The sequence below is a fragment of the Aulonocara stuartgranti genome, assembly GCF_965226115.1.
Source record: "Aulonocara stuartgranti genome assembly, chromosome: 22".
Classification (NCBI taxonomy): Eukaryota; Metazoa; Chordata; class Actinopteri; order Cichliformes; family Cichlidae; genus Aulonocara; species Aulonocara stuartgranti.
The window spans coordinates 36,355,906-36,374,785 of NC_138957.1; the positions used below are offsets into that span (position 1 = coordinate 36,355,906).

Consider the following 18,880-nt stretch of genomic DNA (forward strand, 5'->3'; position numbering starts at 1 on the left):
GTCCACCAGGCCACGGCAGAAGCAGATATGGTATGTAAACACTGTTTGTTGTTTAAACCCTCTGGTTAAGGTTAATATGGGCATGTGCAGTGAATATCAGCGCTATGTGGCCAGAATTGTGATAATATAATTTATTTTGTGTAATAAACAACTGCAAGGATGGATGATTACAACAAATAGATGACTAATACATAAAAGTAATACATAGATGAATAATGATGATGAGTTATGATGCGTAATCATGGGAACAAGCGGGTTTACAAACAGGAGCAGCTGATTAGCATTAGAAAAGCTGAAATAATACCTCAACTGAAGCCAATTGTACTAAATGCACTATATGTGCACTGTTACAAGAATATTTTTGTTCTATTGTTTTATATTAATTTATATAATTTTAAGTTAAGCAGGACAGAGTTCTTTTAAAGAAAGATTTACTTATATTCTCAAAAGTTAAGCATGACAGGCTTCTGTTTAAGAAAGAGACCCGTTTTACTGTGTTAATGTTGTCATTTTGAGCTAAAAATAAACGGCTAAATGATCATTTGTTTCCCATATGGTCATATCACAAAGAATATGCATCTGCTTAAATCAAATTCAAGTCAAATGGTTAAAAAATAATTTCACACACAAAAAAAAGAGCTACAAAATTCACCACACTGGGAAGGGTGAACTGGGTTGCCCGGCCCTGGCCACGAGGTGTCCCTTATTTATTTTTCAGGGAGTTGGCAACCCTAGTACAGGCTGGCATTAGCTGCTTAGAGGATGCTAACTTCAGTTCATATATAGATGTGTTGAACATGACGTCAGAGATGTTTTCTTTATATTCTGTTGATGTTTTGAAATATTTCAAAGTGTCTCCAAGTTAAATGTTGAACCTTTAATATAGCGACACTTAGAGCTCTGAAGCCGTTTTCTCTCTTTTACTATTCAACCAATAAGTTACTGAGTAAGTTATTTTATCTGTAATTAAAGTCATCAACACTTAAAGCTTTATATGAAATATTTGTTTTTCAAATCCATCATACAAAAATTAAATACAACTTCCATATAAAATGCAAAACTAAATATACATGACTCACATAACACAATTAACATTTAATGTCTTTCTGTCACTTTCACATACACAGAGGTTTAAAAATGTCCTTCTGATGTTCCAGCTGATCAGAACATTTAAAATTCTTATTAATCAAACATATTTTTTTCTGAACTTTTTGAAACAAGACCAAGAACTGTAGTTTTAGGACCAACAGACTGATGAATAAACCAAGTAAAGCAAAGTAAAGACAAGCTGCACTTTGACTTTTATTAGAACAATTTGCTGGAACTACAGAGTAATGAAGTACTTCAAGGTTTTGTGTGGATGACTTCCAACCTTACTGTACAGCACAGAGCACAGAGGGACAATATATGTAATCAATATATGATGCAGAATGAACAAGTAAAGACTGTAAGCTGAGTCTGAGGCTCATGCAGGACATTTCATAGTGAGGTGTCTGTCATGGTCCTGGGTCAGGTCGACCCAGCATTTTGAGTTTCTTATGTTTTGGTTTATTTTTGCATTATGGATTGGTTATTCTCTGGTGATACTGTTTTGATTACAATTATATTCTGATTCTTTAGTTATCTGATGATGATGTTGATGACGATGATGATTATGTTTGGTTTAGGTTGCCTGTGCTTAGTCTTCTCTGCCCGTATGTCCCTCTGTTTGTCCATGACGTCATTATGCCTGTTTACGAGTCTGTCTCTGTCTGGCGTGTGCTTCCTGTCTTATTTTGTAGGTCTGTGTCCTTTGTCAGTGCGTTCAGCTTTGTGCTCTCCCTGTCTCGTCAGTGTAATCAACGTCAGCCGTGTCTCCCAGCTGTTTCCTCTTTGCTCCGTTCACCTCTTGTATTTAGTGTCTGTGTCTTCCCCTACTCGGTGTCGCATCGTTAACGTCTGTTCACCCTCACTTGCTGCGTGTTTAGGATTTCCAGTCCTCCTGCATCTCTGTTTAGAGTTTTGTTTGCTTTTGTGAGTTTTATTTTATCTTGATGTTCTGCTCCAGCAATAAAGCTGCATTTTCTGTCTAAACCTCGTGTCCTGAGAATCCTGCATTTTGGGTCCACCACTCCTGCCTGCCTGCCACACAGCCGACCATGACAGTGTCTTTGGTTGGATTATTCAAACATTTACATCAAAGCACCAAACTCATCTCTCACAGATGAAGGTCATTGAATTAGGATAATATGACCATATCCATTTGCCATAATAGTCACAGCAGACTCCATAGTGACCAGAATAAGCATATGACCGTCTTGGTGAACAACTTGTCAAAAGTTGTCAAAACAATGTCAAAATGAACACAAAACGCTGGGTCAACGACCGGGACCATGACACCCAGAGACTTACAGGAAACCATTTTCATGTGTATGTAAGCGTTGCTGCAAAGTCCCCGTGCACTCTATGTCTCTAAGCTTTCGACCTTCGAAAGACAGAGTGCCAACTCATATGAGCACATTTGCATTGTGTATAATAAAATAATTCAAACAGCTGCCTTCAATTTTCAACCCTAATAAACTAACTCCAGATTTCCCTCAGTAATCCTGATTCATGTTGTCACAGTTCACCTGGTGAAGAGCACATTCCCAAAGGATTCTTTTTTCCCAGAGCATTTTAGCATGACACTCTTTGATTACCTCTCCATCACAGATATTTGTTTTTATCACAAAGCTGCTCTTGACAGTCCTGATAGATTTGAAACCATATTGGAAAAGATTTGTGAGAGCTGTTGTAAAAACTTTATCCCACCTTAATAGATCCATCACTAATGCACTGAACTCTTTAGTAAGAATTGGGAGCTCCCCCCCAAAACTGTGTCCTGTTTTCCAATCAGCTGTTTGTGTATAAAGTGCTGTCTCTTTGAGACATCTGTTATGTTCCCTGTATGTCCCTCTGTGAGCTCCAGCTCGCTTTTGTTCATTATATATCTGGATGTTAAAGACTTCTTTTTATTCTGAGTCCTGCGTTCGAGTCCTTCCCTCTCTTCCACACCTCGACCTGACAGTTATGTCTTAGACTGGATGTCAAATAGAAGTGAAGCTGAAACATTTTGTGACTAAAATAATATGAGACCATTTTTAGATGTTTAGGCCTCTAAATATAAATATAACTTCCATAGTTCAATGTGTTTAAATATGTGCATTTGCAAACTTTTTGTTTAATATTAATATTTTATATCATCATGAAATGTCACCACAGGGGGCAGCATAGAGCCAGAGAGTGTTAGTGTAGCTGTTCAGCCCTATAGTAAGAAACAAGAAGACTGATGAAGGAAAACACACAGGTTTGTATGAAGTCACACTAACTAACCAGCAGTAACCCACCTTTGATCAAACTGCTTTTATACAAATGATGTGAGGATGTAAAAGGAGCGTTTTGATTATTTATGAATGTATTGATTTAATATGACAATAATGGGGGTGGGGCCACCAGACCTGTCAACACTGGCTGAGTAACAAAAATATGAACACCAGACGAGAGTTAAACATTTTCATCATTTTCTTCCTGTGACTGAAAATCTCTTTGATTATCTCTGATATCGTCTGTACTGTCGTAGATGTGCATGTCCTCTTACACTCTGATGCCTCTTCCTTCACCTTTCTGCTCAGATAGCTGAGTCACAGCTGTGCTTTACTAACAGTTACTGCTCTGTGTTCACTGTGCTTGCACACTGATGCTGTCACAGTCCTGGGTCTATGACCCAGTTTTTGAGTTTTTCTTTTGGATAATTATTTTCTAGTTCCTGATTTTATTTTTTTTGTCTCCTCAGTCTGTCATGTCCTCATGTCTGTTTATCCACAGTTAAAGTGTCAAGTTCACATATTGCCATCTGAGTCTCAGTGTGTTTTTGTTACTTCCTGTTTTACTTTGATAATCTCCCATTTTGTGTGCGTTATATTGGTGTTCATGTCTCATCAGTCAGATTCTGTTCAGCTGTGTTCCCCAGGTGTGTCCACTCTGCACTAATCTCCTCCTGAGTAAATATTGTCTGTCTCCCTCTGGTCTCTGTCATGTTGTCCCATCAAGCTGTGTTCCTGTGAATTTCATGGGTTCTGTGTCCTCCCAGTTGTTTCCCAGTTTCTTAGTTTCTAGTTTAATGTGTTGCCTGAGGTTTTGTTAGTGGTGCCAAGATGAAGCTTCATGAAGCACTGAAGCTTTCCATCCAACTGGCCACTTATGAGCCGACGCTTCATGACGTGTCACTTGCTCTACTGTGCCATCAAGTGGACAATAAATGTAAAACAGGCAAAGACATTATAATGACATAACTTTGGTGTGAAGCTTTGAATAGAACGAACAGAAAAGAATAGAATAAATAGAATAGAAAGAATAGAATTAGTGAATAATGTTTGTGATGGCAGTACATAAATTCCAAATATAATCTTAATCTGTCTTTATGATCTTTATGATACAACATGTAATTTATTTTTATATCATAATAACCTTTTATTTTTATTGAATAAAATCTTTTCCACTGTGTTTTGCTTCAGTCAGTTTCTCTTTTTTTGAGATGATTTCACCTGATTTAGAAAAAACCCTTTCACAGCTCACAGATGAAGCAGGTGTAGCCGAAGAAGCAACAGCAAGTTTATACAAGTTGGGATGAACATTTTCAGTCCTGCCCAGTACTCGTGGGGATTCTTCAGTCTTCCACTGTTTGGTTCACTCAGGTATGTTTGGACCTGCACTGTTGTGTCTGTAATAAAATTTTGAGTCCTCGTCTGCAGGACTGTGGTGTCCAAACTAGGCCTGAAAAACCAAAACCCCTGCACCACTTTTATATTTCATGATTACAATTAAAACAAAACACAACATGCAGAGAAACAGAATCAACTTTCTGGGTTTGTCGAAAATTTATTTAACAAATTATACAGCATGTATTAATGTTATATTTTTATTTATTCATACATGATTTGAGTTTATGAACTCTACTACTCCCATAGTTATTTCTTCAGTGTTGTTTTTGGACAGAGACCATTGAAACAGTACAGAAAGTGGGGAGAGAGGGGCTGAGCTGCAGCACAGAGCCTGGGCTGAACACAAACCTGAGACTCTGCAGTACTTTTTACTGCTGCTAGTGTTTCTGTCCTGACAGATGTGATGATATCATCTGTGCTCTGTGATGTGCTGGTGCATGAAAATGTTTGCAGACTTTAGATTGGTCACTGAAAATATAAGACGTGCTGTGGTCGTTATTCTAAATGTGTTCAGAAATGTGGGAAACGATTGAAATACCCTGAAATATCTAAAGATTCAAAGTTCTAACATGGAAGTATTTCAGGCACCAGTGTTCCACTAAAAAAGTCGGGACAGCAGCTTCATCTAAAATGCAGCGTGGTCTTTCAGTCTGATCCCCCCATGTTTGTATGTCAAGTTTTTCTGTTATTTGAGACGTCTGTTGATAAACTGATGGGGAGACTGTGCAAGTAAAGCCTTGTTTTGAGTACATTTTCCTCACCAGTTTCCACTTTAGGCGCTGAAAACACATATTAGACACCAGCTATTTATTTTGTGATTTATATAAATATATTTCATATAAACAGTCAACATGCAGTAAAAGAAATATCTAAATATGTATTTGTATGTATTATTTCCCATCCACGAGTCTGAAAATAATAATGCTGCTCTATGTTCACTACATCTCAGCACCTGTTTGTATCACTTCTGCTGATGCTGCAGACCGCTGTGTCTATTTTATATTTGAATTGGCCTTTTATATTTTCTTCTACTGTTTCTATTTTGTCTTATTTCTGTATAAGAAAGACATGGTACAGAGAGGGTGGAGCTGCCTGCAGCTGTCTGTGGTGCTGAAGCTTTCAAACATTTCATACCAACACTGACTACAACTGTGACCACAGGGGGGCAGCATAGAGCCAGAGAGTGTTAGTGTAGCTGTTCAGCCCTATAGTAAGAAACAAGAAGACTGATGAAGGAAAAGCTTCTTCCACTGGTGTAACACACAGGTTTGTATGAAGTCACACTAACTAACCAGCAGTAACCCACATTTGATCAAAGCAGGGGCAGAACTTTAATAACAGGTTATAATGTGTCATCACAGTTGTTGTCAATCCAAACACACTTTCTGATTGTTGCTGTTTATTGTAAAAGAACAACACACTTGTGGTCTGACCTAATGCTGTAGTGCAACAACAACTATACAAATGTGAGCTCAGTGCAGACTATGCTGGCTCACTGCAGCCTCTTGTGGTACAAAGTGGTATTACATGAGAGTACAGGCTGACATTAGCTGGATGCTAACTTCAGTTCATATTTAGATGTGTTGAACATGACGTCAGAGATGTTTTCTTTATATTCTGTTGATGTTTTGAAATATTTCAAAGTGTCTCCAAGTTAAATGTTGAACCTTTAATATAGCGACACTTAGAGCTCTGAAGCCGTTTTCTCTCTTTTACTATTCAACCAATAAGTTACTGAGTAAGTTAATTTATCTGTAATTAAAGTCATCAACACTTAAAGCCTTATGTGAAATATTTGTTTTTCAAATCAAAATACAACTTCCATATAAAATGCAAAACTAAATATATATGACTCACATAACACAATTAACATTTAATGTCTTTCTGTCACTTTCACATACACAGAGGTTTAAAAATGTCCTTCTGATGTTCCAGCTGATCAGAACCTTTAAAATTCTTATTAATCAAACATATTTTTTGCTGAACTTTTACAAACAAGACATTTACTGTAGTTTTAGGACCAACAGACTGATGAATAAACCAAGTAAAGCAAAGTAAAGACAAGCTGCACTTTGACTTTTATTAGAACAATTTGCTGGAACTACAGAGTAATGAAGTACTTCAAGGTTTTGTGTGGATGACTTCCAACCTTACTGTACAGCACAGAGCACAGAGGGACAATATATGTAATCAATATATGATGCAGAATGAACAAGTAAAGACTGTAAGCTGAGTCTGAGGCTCATGCAGGACATTTCATAGTGAGGTGTCTTTGGTTGGATTATTCAAACATTTACATCAAAGCACCAAACTCATTTCTCACAGATGAAGGTCATTGAATGAGAATAAGATGACCGTCTCCATTTCCCATCACGGTCACAGTAGACTCCATAGTAACCAGAACGGGGACTCTCATGTCCTGGTGCCCAGAACCTGTCAGAGAGATCAAATCTGATATGAAACTGGACTAAACTCATAACTATTGTCACATTCATATAAATATGCGTCTCTTTTGGAATATTTCCAATATTTGCTGTATTTCTTTCCCAGGTTTCTCGCCCACTTTCCCTCCTTTAGACTTTTCTCTGAGAATCATCATGCACACTAAAACAGCTTTCAAGCTTTGATGAATATGAAATCTTCCTGCTGTAAAAATGGAGAATAAAAAGAAGTCAGAGCTGACTTTCTGCTGTTTGAAACTGTTTTGTCAGCTGTTTACAGACATCACTTTGAAATGTGTGTCTATCAGGTCATATTTACTGAAGCTTCTTCCTTCATATGTTCTGAAGTTTTACAAACACCAAAGAAGAAGAGACAGGAATTCTCTGAAACACTTTTTGTTCTGTGAGAAAAGAAACATTACAGCACAAAAACATGAAGACAAATTGAACAAAGTGAAATGTGTCGGTCGCTGCTTTGAACATGTTTCAATCCTGATTCCTTCAAACTGACTTGTTGTAACTGAACGTCATCACAGACTGCAGATGAAGAGAGTTCAAGCACAGCTGTTCATTCAAAGGAGGATTTCTGCTTTTCTTTACATTCAGTTTGTGGGGCTGTTGGAAAATAGCTCAACTCATGTATTGCTGATCTATCTTCCAAAACATCAGTGTTTCACTTCTAAATAATAACTCTGGAATAGAAACAAACTAATGTCTCACGTTTCTGTCAGCGCTGATCCGTCCACCCATTCCCATTTAGATCCTCCTGATGTCCATTTAGCTTCCAGACCAATCCAAGACTCTCCTCCAAATTCATTGACAAATTCCTGTTTGAGAAGAGACACAAATATTGTCTCCAGTCATAATTCAGCACTTCTGTTGTAGTGACATCATCTTGTGAACATGTCTGAAGGAAGAATAACTGTGATGAAACTTTTCTTCCATTGTGCAGAAATCAGAAAGAGCCAAAGAATCGATGAATATCAGCTCCTCCTGTAGCTCAGTCAGTGTTGCAGTGGAATCAGTGTTAACAAATCATTTGATTCAGTTGGATTGAATCAGAAAAATAATCTGGATTATGAGGATTTCTCTCATTTTATAACATTTCTGTTATTTCAATGTTTTGTGTTGACTTGGTTTCTAAGGATCATCTGAACTGGTTCCCATTTAATCCTGGTTCTTTAACTGCTTTGAATTCCTCTCCTTCATAATTCAATGTGAATCTCCAGTTTGCTGTATTGTAATCGATCCACCTCCCAAATCCTGCAATCATTTCCTGAATGGATTCTCTAATCTTCTCTCATCGGTTATTGTTCATAAAGTCATTTTAGTAGATGACTCTAATTTACTTATTGATGATCCCTCTAACAACACTGCCACACAATTGATGAACACTGCAGCATCATTTCATGTAGTGCATCATGTTGTCGGCCCCACACATAACGCTGACCTTCCACATGTCTGACCTACTATCCAACCACAGATGTATCATCTTTGACAGGCTTACAGTCAGTGTTGTCTTCCCAGAGACAAACTGCTGTCACTCCCATGTCTTCTAATGACTGTGGACATTTTTGGATTTCTTCACTGGCAACATCAACAGTATCAGGTCAGAGTTCAAGTCTGTACCTCTTCAACCGCCCCAAGTCTCTCCTCCAGTTCTGTTGTTGGAGTTCAAACTCCTTCCTGCTGCCATCTCCCCCTGACTTCTCTCTATTAGAAACCAGTCCCTTTCATTTCAGCTGACTTTCAAACAGCCAGAGTCTTTGTGAGTGGGATCAACCCTCCTTACATCCCACTGTTTTAAATCAAGTTGCTCGTCAGCTCCTTCAGATCTTTGATCAATTCCAACCTGGTTCCAGACAAACCACAGCACTGAAACAGCTTTCATGAAAGTTACTAACCAGATTCTTCTGCGCTGGGATAAAGACTCCATTTGAGTCCTGCTTGACTTCTCTGCAGCCTTCATACTGTTGATGGTGCTCCTCTTATTAACACACTACAAACTGGCCTCACTGGTGCTGCTCTCACATGGTTTTCTTCATACTTATCAAACAGATACTTCATATTAATCAATGTGTGTCCTCATCTGAGTCCCACATGCCTCAGTCCTTGGACCAGTTCTGTTCTCTTTATAAATGCTGCCCCTGTGACATCTGCTTAATGGTTTTAATGGGATCTCCTAGCACTGCTGTGCAGATGACACACACACTAATGCTTTTCTGTCGAGCCTCTCCTGCCTCAGTGAATGCTTCTCTGTCATCACTTCATGGATTTAAACTTCCTTCATTGAGTTCATACTTTCTCCTGCCTGATTATTGTAATTCACTTTTCACCTGCATTTCTCAGTCCTCCATAGTTGGTCTGCAGTTAGTGCAGAACTCAGCAGCAAGGCTGCAAACAAAACCTGGCCTGCAGTCTCATATCTCACCTATTCTTGCTTCTCTTCACTGGCTTACAGTGAAATTCAGAATCCTCTTTTAAATCCTGTTATGAACATATAAAGCTGTGCATGAACAGGCCCCTGCTTATATAGCAGAGCTTCTTGGACCTTATCACTGCAGCCGGCCTCTCTGATCATCTAATCAGCGTCTCCCAACTGTCCCTCGCTCTGATTTGAACACCAGAGGCCATCGTGCTTTTGAGCTTGTTGCAGCCAAACTGTGGAACAGCCTTCCTCAGACTATCAGGTCAGCTGACTGTTAACGGCTGAAACTCATTTTTACAGGTTAGCTCTCCCTCAATCTTTTCCCCTTTATTTTCCTCCATAGTTTCTAACTGTTGTGTTTCTGATGGAATGAATGTGCTGCTTTGTTTATGTGTCTGTATGTTTGCACATGTATACTTATCATCAATGTGTGGCTTTAATTCACAGTATGAAGAACTTTGTAACTCACTGTCAGCTCCATCAAAGATCACACAGACATGAACAAACACACCCACCTGTTCCTCTTTGCTGTTTATCATCACCAGATCAGCTCCTCTGGTCTTACAGTGGTTTTGACTCTCAGGCAAAGTTTTACTCTCAGTGGATTTAAAGTAAAACTTGCTTCCAAATCTCGTCCATTCTTCTGGACACCACTTCCCTTAAAGTCAAACACATGTTTTAAAGTCAGACTTTGTGTCCTGTTGTATCACATTAATCTTTGGTTCCTGTCATTTTCCCTGTAAATGCTTCATTTAAACTCAGGTTTTCTCTCTTATTCATAATGAACTGAAACTTACATTTATACAGAGAAACTGTTACACAGCATCAAACATTTAGGATTCAAAACAAAGACACAATCAGGTTATCACTGTGTAACACTGATGTTTTCTATCAGTTATTCAAACTTTATTACCTTCTATCTTCTCCTTCAGCTTCTTCACTTCTTCCTGTAGCTGACTGTGGTTTTTACTCAGTTCATCATAACGGCTCTGTAACTGAGTCAGGCTGGTTTTTGTGTCTTTAGAAGAAAAAAGATTCAAATTAAGTTAAAATGTTCCACAAATATATCTGTGATATAAGAACTTGGTGTTTGCTTACCTTGAAGTTCATCCTGCAGCTCACTCTTGTTCAAAGCATCTGAAATATTTCAGTGAAACCAAAATAAAATAAAATAAAATGAGTGAAACGTTGAACAGAAATAATCTTCTTCCTCTGCTTTGTCAAATATCAATAAGAGTCAGAAACTTGCAGCCATTGTTCTTTAACATGTCCTGTGGGTGGAGGTGTTAGAACTACAGGAAATCTGATGAGCTAAATACGTATCAACTGTGAACAAAAACCACTGACAAGATTCAGAATAATTGTGCTTCAGTGTGGAGGAAGAAGGTGAAGAGTCAAACAGCATTTCTACACCTGTAGTCAGAGATGTTATCTATATGCTTTGAAAGAATAGATTCTGACTCATGTGACATGTGCCTGTTCTCACTGAAAATATGTCTTTTTACATTCAGTCAAAGCTGCTCTGAGGCTTCAACACTTCCTCTTTCTGCTTATTTATAATTAATAAATGTTTCTTCCTGCAGCTTCCAGGAACTTCCTGCTTTCAGACGTCCTTTTGCAGGCGTCTCTGTTCTCACATCATAGATTTGTGATGTTTCTGCTGATCCAGCATTAAGTCTGTCACAGCTCCACCAGGAGCTAAAGGTCAGCTGAAGATCATCAACTGATTTAAAACATAGAATCAAACCACCTTAAAATCCAAACATCAGCAGCTGCTGGGAGTTTTCTCTGTGTTGTTGTTTTTGTTATTGTGGAGTCTTTACCTGATAATATAAAGAACCTCGAGGCAACTGTTGTTGTGATTTGATGTAATAAAAAAAGATTCATTGATATATCCCAGCAGATGAATGGAGCTAACATTAGCTTGTTAGCTACCTGCTTAATACAGCAAGTGAACTAACTAGTCGCACAATGACAGACGGCCACTGTCTAACATAGTGTGGCTGCACCTGCATCAGTCTGCAGCAGATGCTGCTGCCTGTCTGCTTTGTTGAGATAATCACAGAATCACCGTGTTGAGTGAAGAGTTTGAAGGAACAACAAGAACATTCACTCCACAACACACACAAGATATGAGCCAGGAATCATGCACACAGACACACACCTGCTAATCAGTGCTAAGTAACAGACTGATGAAATACTAGAAGCTCAGTCAGCAAAACCAACGTGTTGGTCAGGCTGTACCACACAGCAGCTCATATTACGGCATACGGCCATAAACAACCAGAAGAGTCTGTTCAGTGACAGGTTGCTTCTCCCCAAGACAAGAACTAACAGACTTAAAAACTCCTTTGTCCCACACGCCATCAGACTGTTTAACTCCTCTCTGGAGGGGAGAGGGAGGGGAAACAGGAGGACAAAGGAGGGAACAACTAAGCTGTAGTGCCTCTGCACCTCACTGTACAATACCTTGTGCAATACTTTTTGTAAATAGTCAACAGTGCAATAGACTCAATACTTGAAATGTGCAATTCACTTGTATTTTTATTTTTTATTCCTATTTATTCTATTTATCCCCTTTGTATATTTTATTTATATTTGTCTCTGTATTTATATATATGTGTGTGTGTGTGTGTGTGTGTGTGTGTGTGTGTGTGTGTGTGTGTGTGTGTGTGTGTGTGTGTGTGTATATATATATATATATAACAGTTCTGTAACTGTAACTTCGGTCGTTGCTGTGCTTTTTTTGGAAGTCGAATTTCCCAGAGGAACCCACCCGAGGGATTAATAAAGTTCTATCTTATCTTATCTTATCTTATCTTATCTTATCTTATATTATTGATCAGAGAATTCCATTTAAAATGCCACCGTGCAGTTTTTATGAAGAGCAAACTATCCTTAGAGACCAAAACTCATTTGGTCCTGAATGGAAACATGTTTTTACTGCAGCAAAGGTGCTCATTTTAACATGGGAGTCTGTGGGGACTGACTCGCTTTCAGCATCAGCCTCCAGTGGTCATTAAAGGAACTGCAGTGTTTGCTGCTTCTGTGTTGGCTTCATGTACTTCCTGTATTTGCTGTGGCAGAAGGACACGTTCTGGTTGTGAAGCTGCATGTTTGTTGGCTGCTGGGATTCAGTATCAGTCATACATTCATTTGCAGGAGAAGTTCAGAGGTTGTATCTTATCTTACAGCATATGGACAGGATGATGATCCCAGCTAACATCAGGAGGCACAGCACTCTTAGACCCAGTGTAGCACATCTGAAAGAGCCCTTCAGGACTGAAGGAGGATTCAGAGTCTGTGGTCCTGTTAGAAAGCAGTGTGGATGTTGGTTTGTGCTTATTTCCTGTCACTCTGTGGTTAACAGACCTGTGGTTGTGGTTGTATCAGCTTAACGTCAAAAAAGGGCCGGTTGCCAAAAAACAAAGGAAATATAACATCTGCGCTGTGACTGAAAGAAGTTCCTGTTAATCAATAAGTGACATACAAACTATTGTGGGAAAGAATTTAAATTAAAAAGGTTCATACAGCAAATGGAGAAACAGATGTTTGGTGGGCTGCAGTAATTTGGCTTTAAAAGCTGACTGTAACAAACTGGAAGTACATTTAGATTCATAATTGACTTACCTCCTTCCTGTGACTGAAAATGATCATAACTATCTCTGATCTCATCTGCACTCTCGTAGATATCCACCTCCCTCTGCTCCCACTCTGCTCCGTCCTCCTTTCTGCTGTATCTCACCTTCTTTGATAGATCTGGTTTGGCATAAATATCTGAGGACATCGTGAGAGGACGGAGACGCTGAGCAGGAGTTTAAACTGTACTCTAACAGTTCTGCAGTACTGACCCTGGTAGATATCGAGCTGTTTTATTCTTGTCCAGCCTTCTGTCTGCTTTCAGGCAGGAAGAAGCTTTGAGGAAGTGGCAGTGTCTAAGGAAACACAGACCGTGTGATTAATTTGCATAAAAATGTCTTAACTGCATTTTGTGTTTCTCTTAACTACAGATAAAACTCTGTGTTGTACAATACAGTGGGGCAAAAAAGTATTTAGTCAGCCAGCGATTGTGCAAGTTCCCCCACTTAAAATGATGACAGAGGTCAGTAATTTGCACCAGAGGTACACTTCAACTGTGAGAGACAGAATGTGAAAAAAAAAATCCATGAATCCACATGGTAGGATTTGTAAAGAATTTATTCGTAAACCAGGGTGGAAAATAAGTATTTGGTCACCTCAAACAAGGAAAATCTCTGGCTCTCACAGACCTGTAACGTCTTCTGTAAGAAGCTTTTCTGTCCCCCACTCGTTACCTGTATGAATGGCACCTGTTTGAACTCATCATCTGTATAAAAGACACCTGTCCACAGCCTCAAACAGTCAGACTCCAAACTCCGCCATGGCCAAGACCAAAGAGCTTTCGAAGGACACCAGGAAAAGTATTGTAGACCTGCACCAGACTGGGAAGAGTGAATCTACAATAGGTAAGCAGCTTGGTGTGAAAAAATCAACTGTGGGAGCAATCATCAGAAAATGGAAGACATACAAGACCACTGATAATCTCCCTCGATCTGGGGCTCCACGCAAGATCTCATCCCGTGGGGTCAAAATGATCATGAGAACGGTGAGCAAAGATCCCAGAACCACACGGGGGGACCTGGTGAATGACCTGCAGAGAGCTGGGACCAAAGTAACAAAGGTCACCATCAGTAACACACTACAACGGCAGGGAATCAAATCCCGCAGTGCCAGACGTGTTCCGCTGCTGAAGCCAGTGCATGTCCAGGCCCGTCTGAAGTTTGCCAGAGAGCACATGGATGATACAGCAGAGGATTGGGAGAATGTCATGTGGTCAGATGAAACCAAAGTAGAACTTTTTGGTATAAACTCAACTCGTCGTGTTTGGAGGAAGAAGAATACTGAGTTGCATCCCAAGAACACCATACCTACTGTGAAGCATGGGGGTGGAAACATCATGCTATGGGGCTGTTTTTCTGCCAAGGGGACAGGACGACTGATCCGTGTTAAGGACAGAATGAATGGGGCCATGTATCGTGAGATTTTGAGCCAAAACCTCCTTCCATCAGTGAGAACTTTGAAGATGAAACGAGGCTGGGTCTTCCAACATGACAATGATCCAAAACACACCGCCCGGGCAACAAAGGAGTGGCTCCGTAAGAAGCATTTGAAAGTCCTGGAGTGGCCTAGCCAGTCTCCAGACCTCAACCCCATAGAAAATCTGTGGCGGGAGTTGAAAGTCCGTGTTGCTCGGCGACAGCCCCAAAACATCACTGCTCTCGAGAAGACCTGCATGGAGGAATGGGCCAAAATACCAGCTACTGTGTGTGCAAACCTGGTAAAGACCTATAGTAAACGTTTGACCTCTGTTATTGCCAACAAAGGTTATGTTACAAAGTATTGAGTTGTATTTTTGTTATTGACCAAATACTTATTTTCCACCCTGATTTACCAATAAATTCTTTACAAATCCTACCATGTGGATTCATGGATTTTTTTTTCACATTCTGTCTCTCACAGTTGAAGTGTACCTCTGGTGCAAATTACTGACCTCTGTCATCATTTTAGGTGGGGGAACTTGCACAATCGGTGGCTGACTAAATACCGTAATTGTCGGGCTATAAGCCGCTACTTCTTGCACAAGTTTTGAACCCTGCGGCTTTTAGTCAGGTGCGGCTTTTCTATGGATTGTCCATGAGCGGATTTGTTTTGTTTGTTCCGCTGTTGTACGGCACTACGTTGCTTGGCGGAAGGATCGGGGTTCAAGAGTGGTATGTTGGTCACATGTCCATCCGCCAGGCAAAGTAGTGCCGTACGAAGTAGCACGAAAAACAAACTTCAAAGTAGCGCTACGCGTTCAGCGGGAGGCGTGGATGACGAGCGGCGATAAACTTGCGAAAAGCAAGTTATGCTCAACTCCACCATTGGATTCTGACAGCGTGGAAAAGTTTGAAAACATCCACGATCACCAACGGATTTCGAAGGGCTGGACTGCTGCATGATGGAGAGGAGGACACCGCCACGGCCCTTCTGAGGGTGTTCGACTCTGACGCTGACAACGAGGATTTCTTTTGTTTTGAAAGTGACAACGAAGGAGAAGCGGAGAGTGGATGACGAAGCCATCCTGAACCTGTTCGTTTCCGACACTGGAGGAGAGGACTTTGGTGGTTTTTTGCGCAGGAAGAAAAGAAAGATGGTGAATGACTGACTTTTCTTCTTGTTAAAGCCGTGTCACTGCACCTGAGCCTAAAAGGCCGAATCTATTTTTCTGGTGTGCTGTAGGTTATTGTTATGTACTACATTTGTTACTCATTTATGAAGCACGGTACATGTTTCGTACTTGTAATTACCGCTACTTGTACATATGCCCTAAAAAGTGACGTGATGTGTCTCCAAACAGCCGTCTCTTTCCTGACAATTCCCTTTGTGCATATTCTCCTACATATGATGAGTCAACATTGAAACACCTGCGGCTTTTAGTCAGGTGGGCTAATGTATATACAAAACAGGATTTTCCCCTGATTTTAGCTTGTGCGGCTAATATTCAGGTGCTCTCTGTAGTCCGGGAAATACGGTACTTTTTTGCCCCACTGTATGTGTACTTTGTTGAGCTTTTGACTGAGTTTGCATAAAGCAGAAAATGTATAAACTCTTTTTCTAAAGACGTTGAACGTTCACACATAAAAGCACAAACACAGTCACACCTCAGTGTCACAGTTGGTTCGACCCAGGAAATGTTATTTTGTCAGTTACAGTTTGTTTTCTTGCTGTTGCCTTATAGAGAAACAAACTGTTGAACTGTTGAGGTTCATCCAGTCGATGTGGAAAGTTTGAACCACGTCTCAAACACTCTTTAAATGAACAACAATTAAATTTAGCTTCACTGCTGACCGAAGATTTTAAAGTTTTTTAAACTGTAACTTTTCCTTTCATTTCTACATTTTGCACTTTCAGGAAAACTGATGCAGTTCATTTTTTGTGTTCTTTGATTTGATTTTCAAAGGAATACAGAAGTACTTGTGTGAAAAAGTGTCCAACATAAGGAGGAAAAGTTTTTTGAAATTACAGTGCACTTAAATGTTGCACATCTTACTGTGAGGTCACCAGGAAATACTCCTTGTTGTTGGGCCGTCCTGGTTAACACACCTCTGCAACATTACATGAGAGTCGGGTACTCGGCCTCTGGATTTGTAAATCTGGGCTGGTGGGTTCAAACACTCCTCAGCCTCCCTGAGAAGGTTTATGTCAGAATATTGAAGGAGAAACTCCATCCAATTGTGAAATCTCAAATTCAGAGCAACAGTGTGGTTTCCATCCTGGTCATGCAGCACTGGACGAGCTCTTCATTCTCTCCAGGATGTGTGGGAGTGATGTCGTCCAGCTTACTGTAGGTTGGTTGAAGTTGAGTGTGAAGTAGTTGGGATGACATTTAGCACCTTCAATTCTGAGGTTCTCAGCTGGAAAAGGGTGTTGTGCCTGTTTAAGGCTGGAAATGAGTTTCTTCCAAGTAAAGAAGTTAATGAATCCTTGAATTTTGTTCTCGAGTGAGAAAAGAAAGCAGCAGGATGTTAGAAGCCAGATTGGTGCAGTGATCCTGTCTGTTGGGGTGAAGAGAGAGCTGAGCATGAAAGTGCTGCTGATTTATCAGATGAGCTACATTCTTACCTTCACCTCAGTAATGAACACAAGCTGTGAGTACTGACTGAAAGAGTGAGATACAAGTGGTGGAAACAAGCTTCTACCTAAAGGTGTCTGTGGGCTCAGAGCTGGAGCTCCTCCACACTGAAAGCACCTGACTAGGATTACACCTGTGTGCTACTTAGGTGTTGGAGGTTTGTCCAACTGGAGGACACACGTTGTCTTAATCATTCAATTCAGTTTGACTTCTACAGCTCCAAATCACAGCAACAGCCTCAAGGTGCTTTATGTTGTGAGGTCGACCCTACAATAACATTACAGTAACAAGTTTGCTGTTTGTGTGTTTTCCAGTGAAGTAGGAGAAACTCTGCAGTGTGGGAACAGGAACTAAACACAATCAGGTCTGCAGCATCAAATCATTTCACTTCTAATGTTCAAAATCAAACATCTAACATATTGGAATCAAATTCCTCACAGCGTGTCATGATTCCCACCACAATCAGCAGATACAGCACTCCCAGGTTCACTTCAAAAGCTCTGAACCAGCTTCTTCTCACAGCTGGAAGCTTCTTCTCGGTGTGAACATCTACAAAGATAAAACAAAAAGTCCATTTATGAAGCACTAATGAGAGACTTTGGAGCTTTTTATTAATCCTCACTGTAGGAATGATCCCAGTAGAAAGTAAATCAGATTTACCAAACAAATTAGTCGAGTTTGTTAAAAAGTTACAGGAACTCAAACAAGGACAAAGTAACATTAGTCCATTCCAGCTGTTGTGATCGGTCGGTGCATTTCTGGCCACTTCTTGGTCGCAGCTTTTGAATAGATCAGTGAGAGAAAAACAATCCTCCTCTCAATATAAGGACTAAATGAGCAAAACTATCCTGATGGACGTGAGGGAACGTAGAAAGAAGTGTAGAAACCTGAGGGACAAATATGGAGGAGAGTCCCAGAATATTAGTTTGTATGACGATCATCTGCACGCGGGTCAGAGCTGTGAGGAAAGTGTAATGCTGAGGAACAACCATGAACTGTGGAAACTTTAAAGCTGATTTATAACAGAGTGGTGCTGGGTGTGTGTTACTCTGTGTTTGTGCTTCAGTTACACTCAGTTAGCTTTCTGCTAGCTGTTTCCATCAGTTTGCTTCTCTCCTCTCTACACTCACTCATACTGCATTTTGATGCAGCTGAACTCACAATGAATCTGCATCTTTCTGTTCCTGTTGTCAGACCACAGAACAACTATGAACTACTGATTTAAACGTGCTGCATTAACTACAGGGGGAAGCTGCTAACACACTGCAGCTGCATACCAAGCTGCTGCTCTGCACCTCTGAAAGACGCATTTTTGGAAGCACAACATTGTCGGACAAACTCGACATTCACATATGTTTAAAACAATGACTGTGTGGACAATCTGGCTGTATTTACAGTCATGTTATCACTTGGAGAGGAAGCAGAAAGAGCTGTGCTGCTCCTATTGGCTGCTTCTCTCTGCCACTCACAGACCTCTTCCTGAAAGCAGAGCAGCAGCTGAACCAGTTTGACTTGAAGCCACAGACACTGAAACAGTCAGACGGTTAGAAACGGAGCTCCTAACTGGGAGTAAACAGGC

At 40.2% G+C, this 18,880-nt stretch overlaps 2 protein-coding genes across 3 annotated transcripts in view; both read right to left on the reverse strand.

Moving 5' to 3' along the window:
* The window catches only part of LOC309699521 (uncharacterized protein), a 31,912-nt gene that overhangs the window by 12,639 nt on the left and 393 nt on the right, over positions 1–18,880 (reverse strand). Inside the window, exon 2 of the mRNA XM_082522587.1 lies at positions 17,740–17,850. Within this exon, the coding sequence (XP_082378713.1) occupies positions 17,740–17,850 (111 nt within the window). The remainder of the gene's footprint in view (positions 1–17,739; positions 17,851–18,880) is intronic.
* On the reverse strand, positions 5,816–17,834 carry LOC309699532 (CD209 antigen-like protein A). 2 transcript variants are annotated; one of them, XM_082522622.1, is made up of 8 exons: positions 17,759–17,834; positions 13,239–13,543; positions 12,801–12,917; positions 10,707–10,745; positions 10,522–10,626; positions 10,124–10,266; positions 7,901–8,007; positions 5,816–7,172 (listed from the first exon to the last, which is right to left on the reverse strand). In XM_082522622.1, exons 2-8 carry the CDS (start codon positions 13,393–13,395, stop codon positions 7,052–7,054), a joined length of 789 nt encoding a protein of 262 aa, XP_082378748.1. In that variant the 5' UTR covers positions 13,396–13,543; positions 17,759–17,834; the 3' UTR covers positions 5,816–7,051. The 2 variants fall into 2 exon arrangements, with proteins under 2 accessions (XP_082378748.1, XP_082378747.1); XM_082522621.1 differs by lacking the exons at positions 5,816–7,172; positions 7,901–8,007 and having other exon boundaries at positions 9,494–10,266.

Bases quoted from the DNA above. Each gene is read 5' to 3' on its own strand.
- LOC309699532 (XM_082522621.1), bottom strand. From the start codon at position 13,395: ATGTCCTCAGATATTTATGCCAAACCAGATCTATCAAAGAAGGTGAGA. The intron at 10,746-12,800 runs GTAAGATAAGAT...GAAATATTTCAG, and splicing joins CATCATCCTGTCCATATGCT to ATGCTTTGAACAAGAGTGAG. The intron at 10,267-10,521 runs GTAATAAAGTTT...TTTGACTTTAAG, and splicing joins GCTGAAGGAGAAGATAGAAG to GGAAGTGGTGTCCAGAAGAA.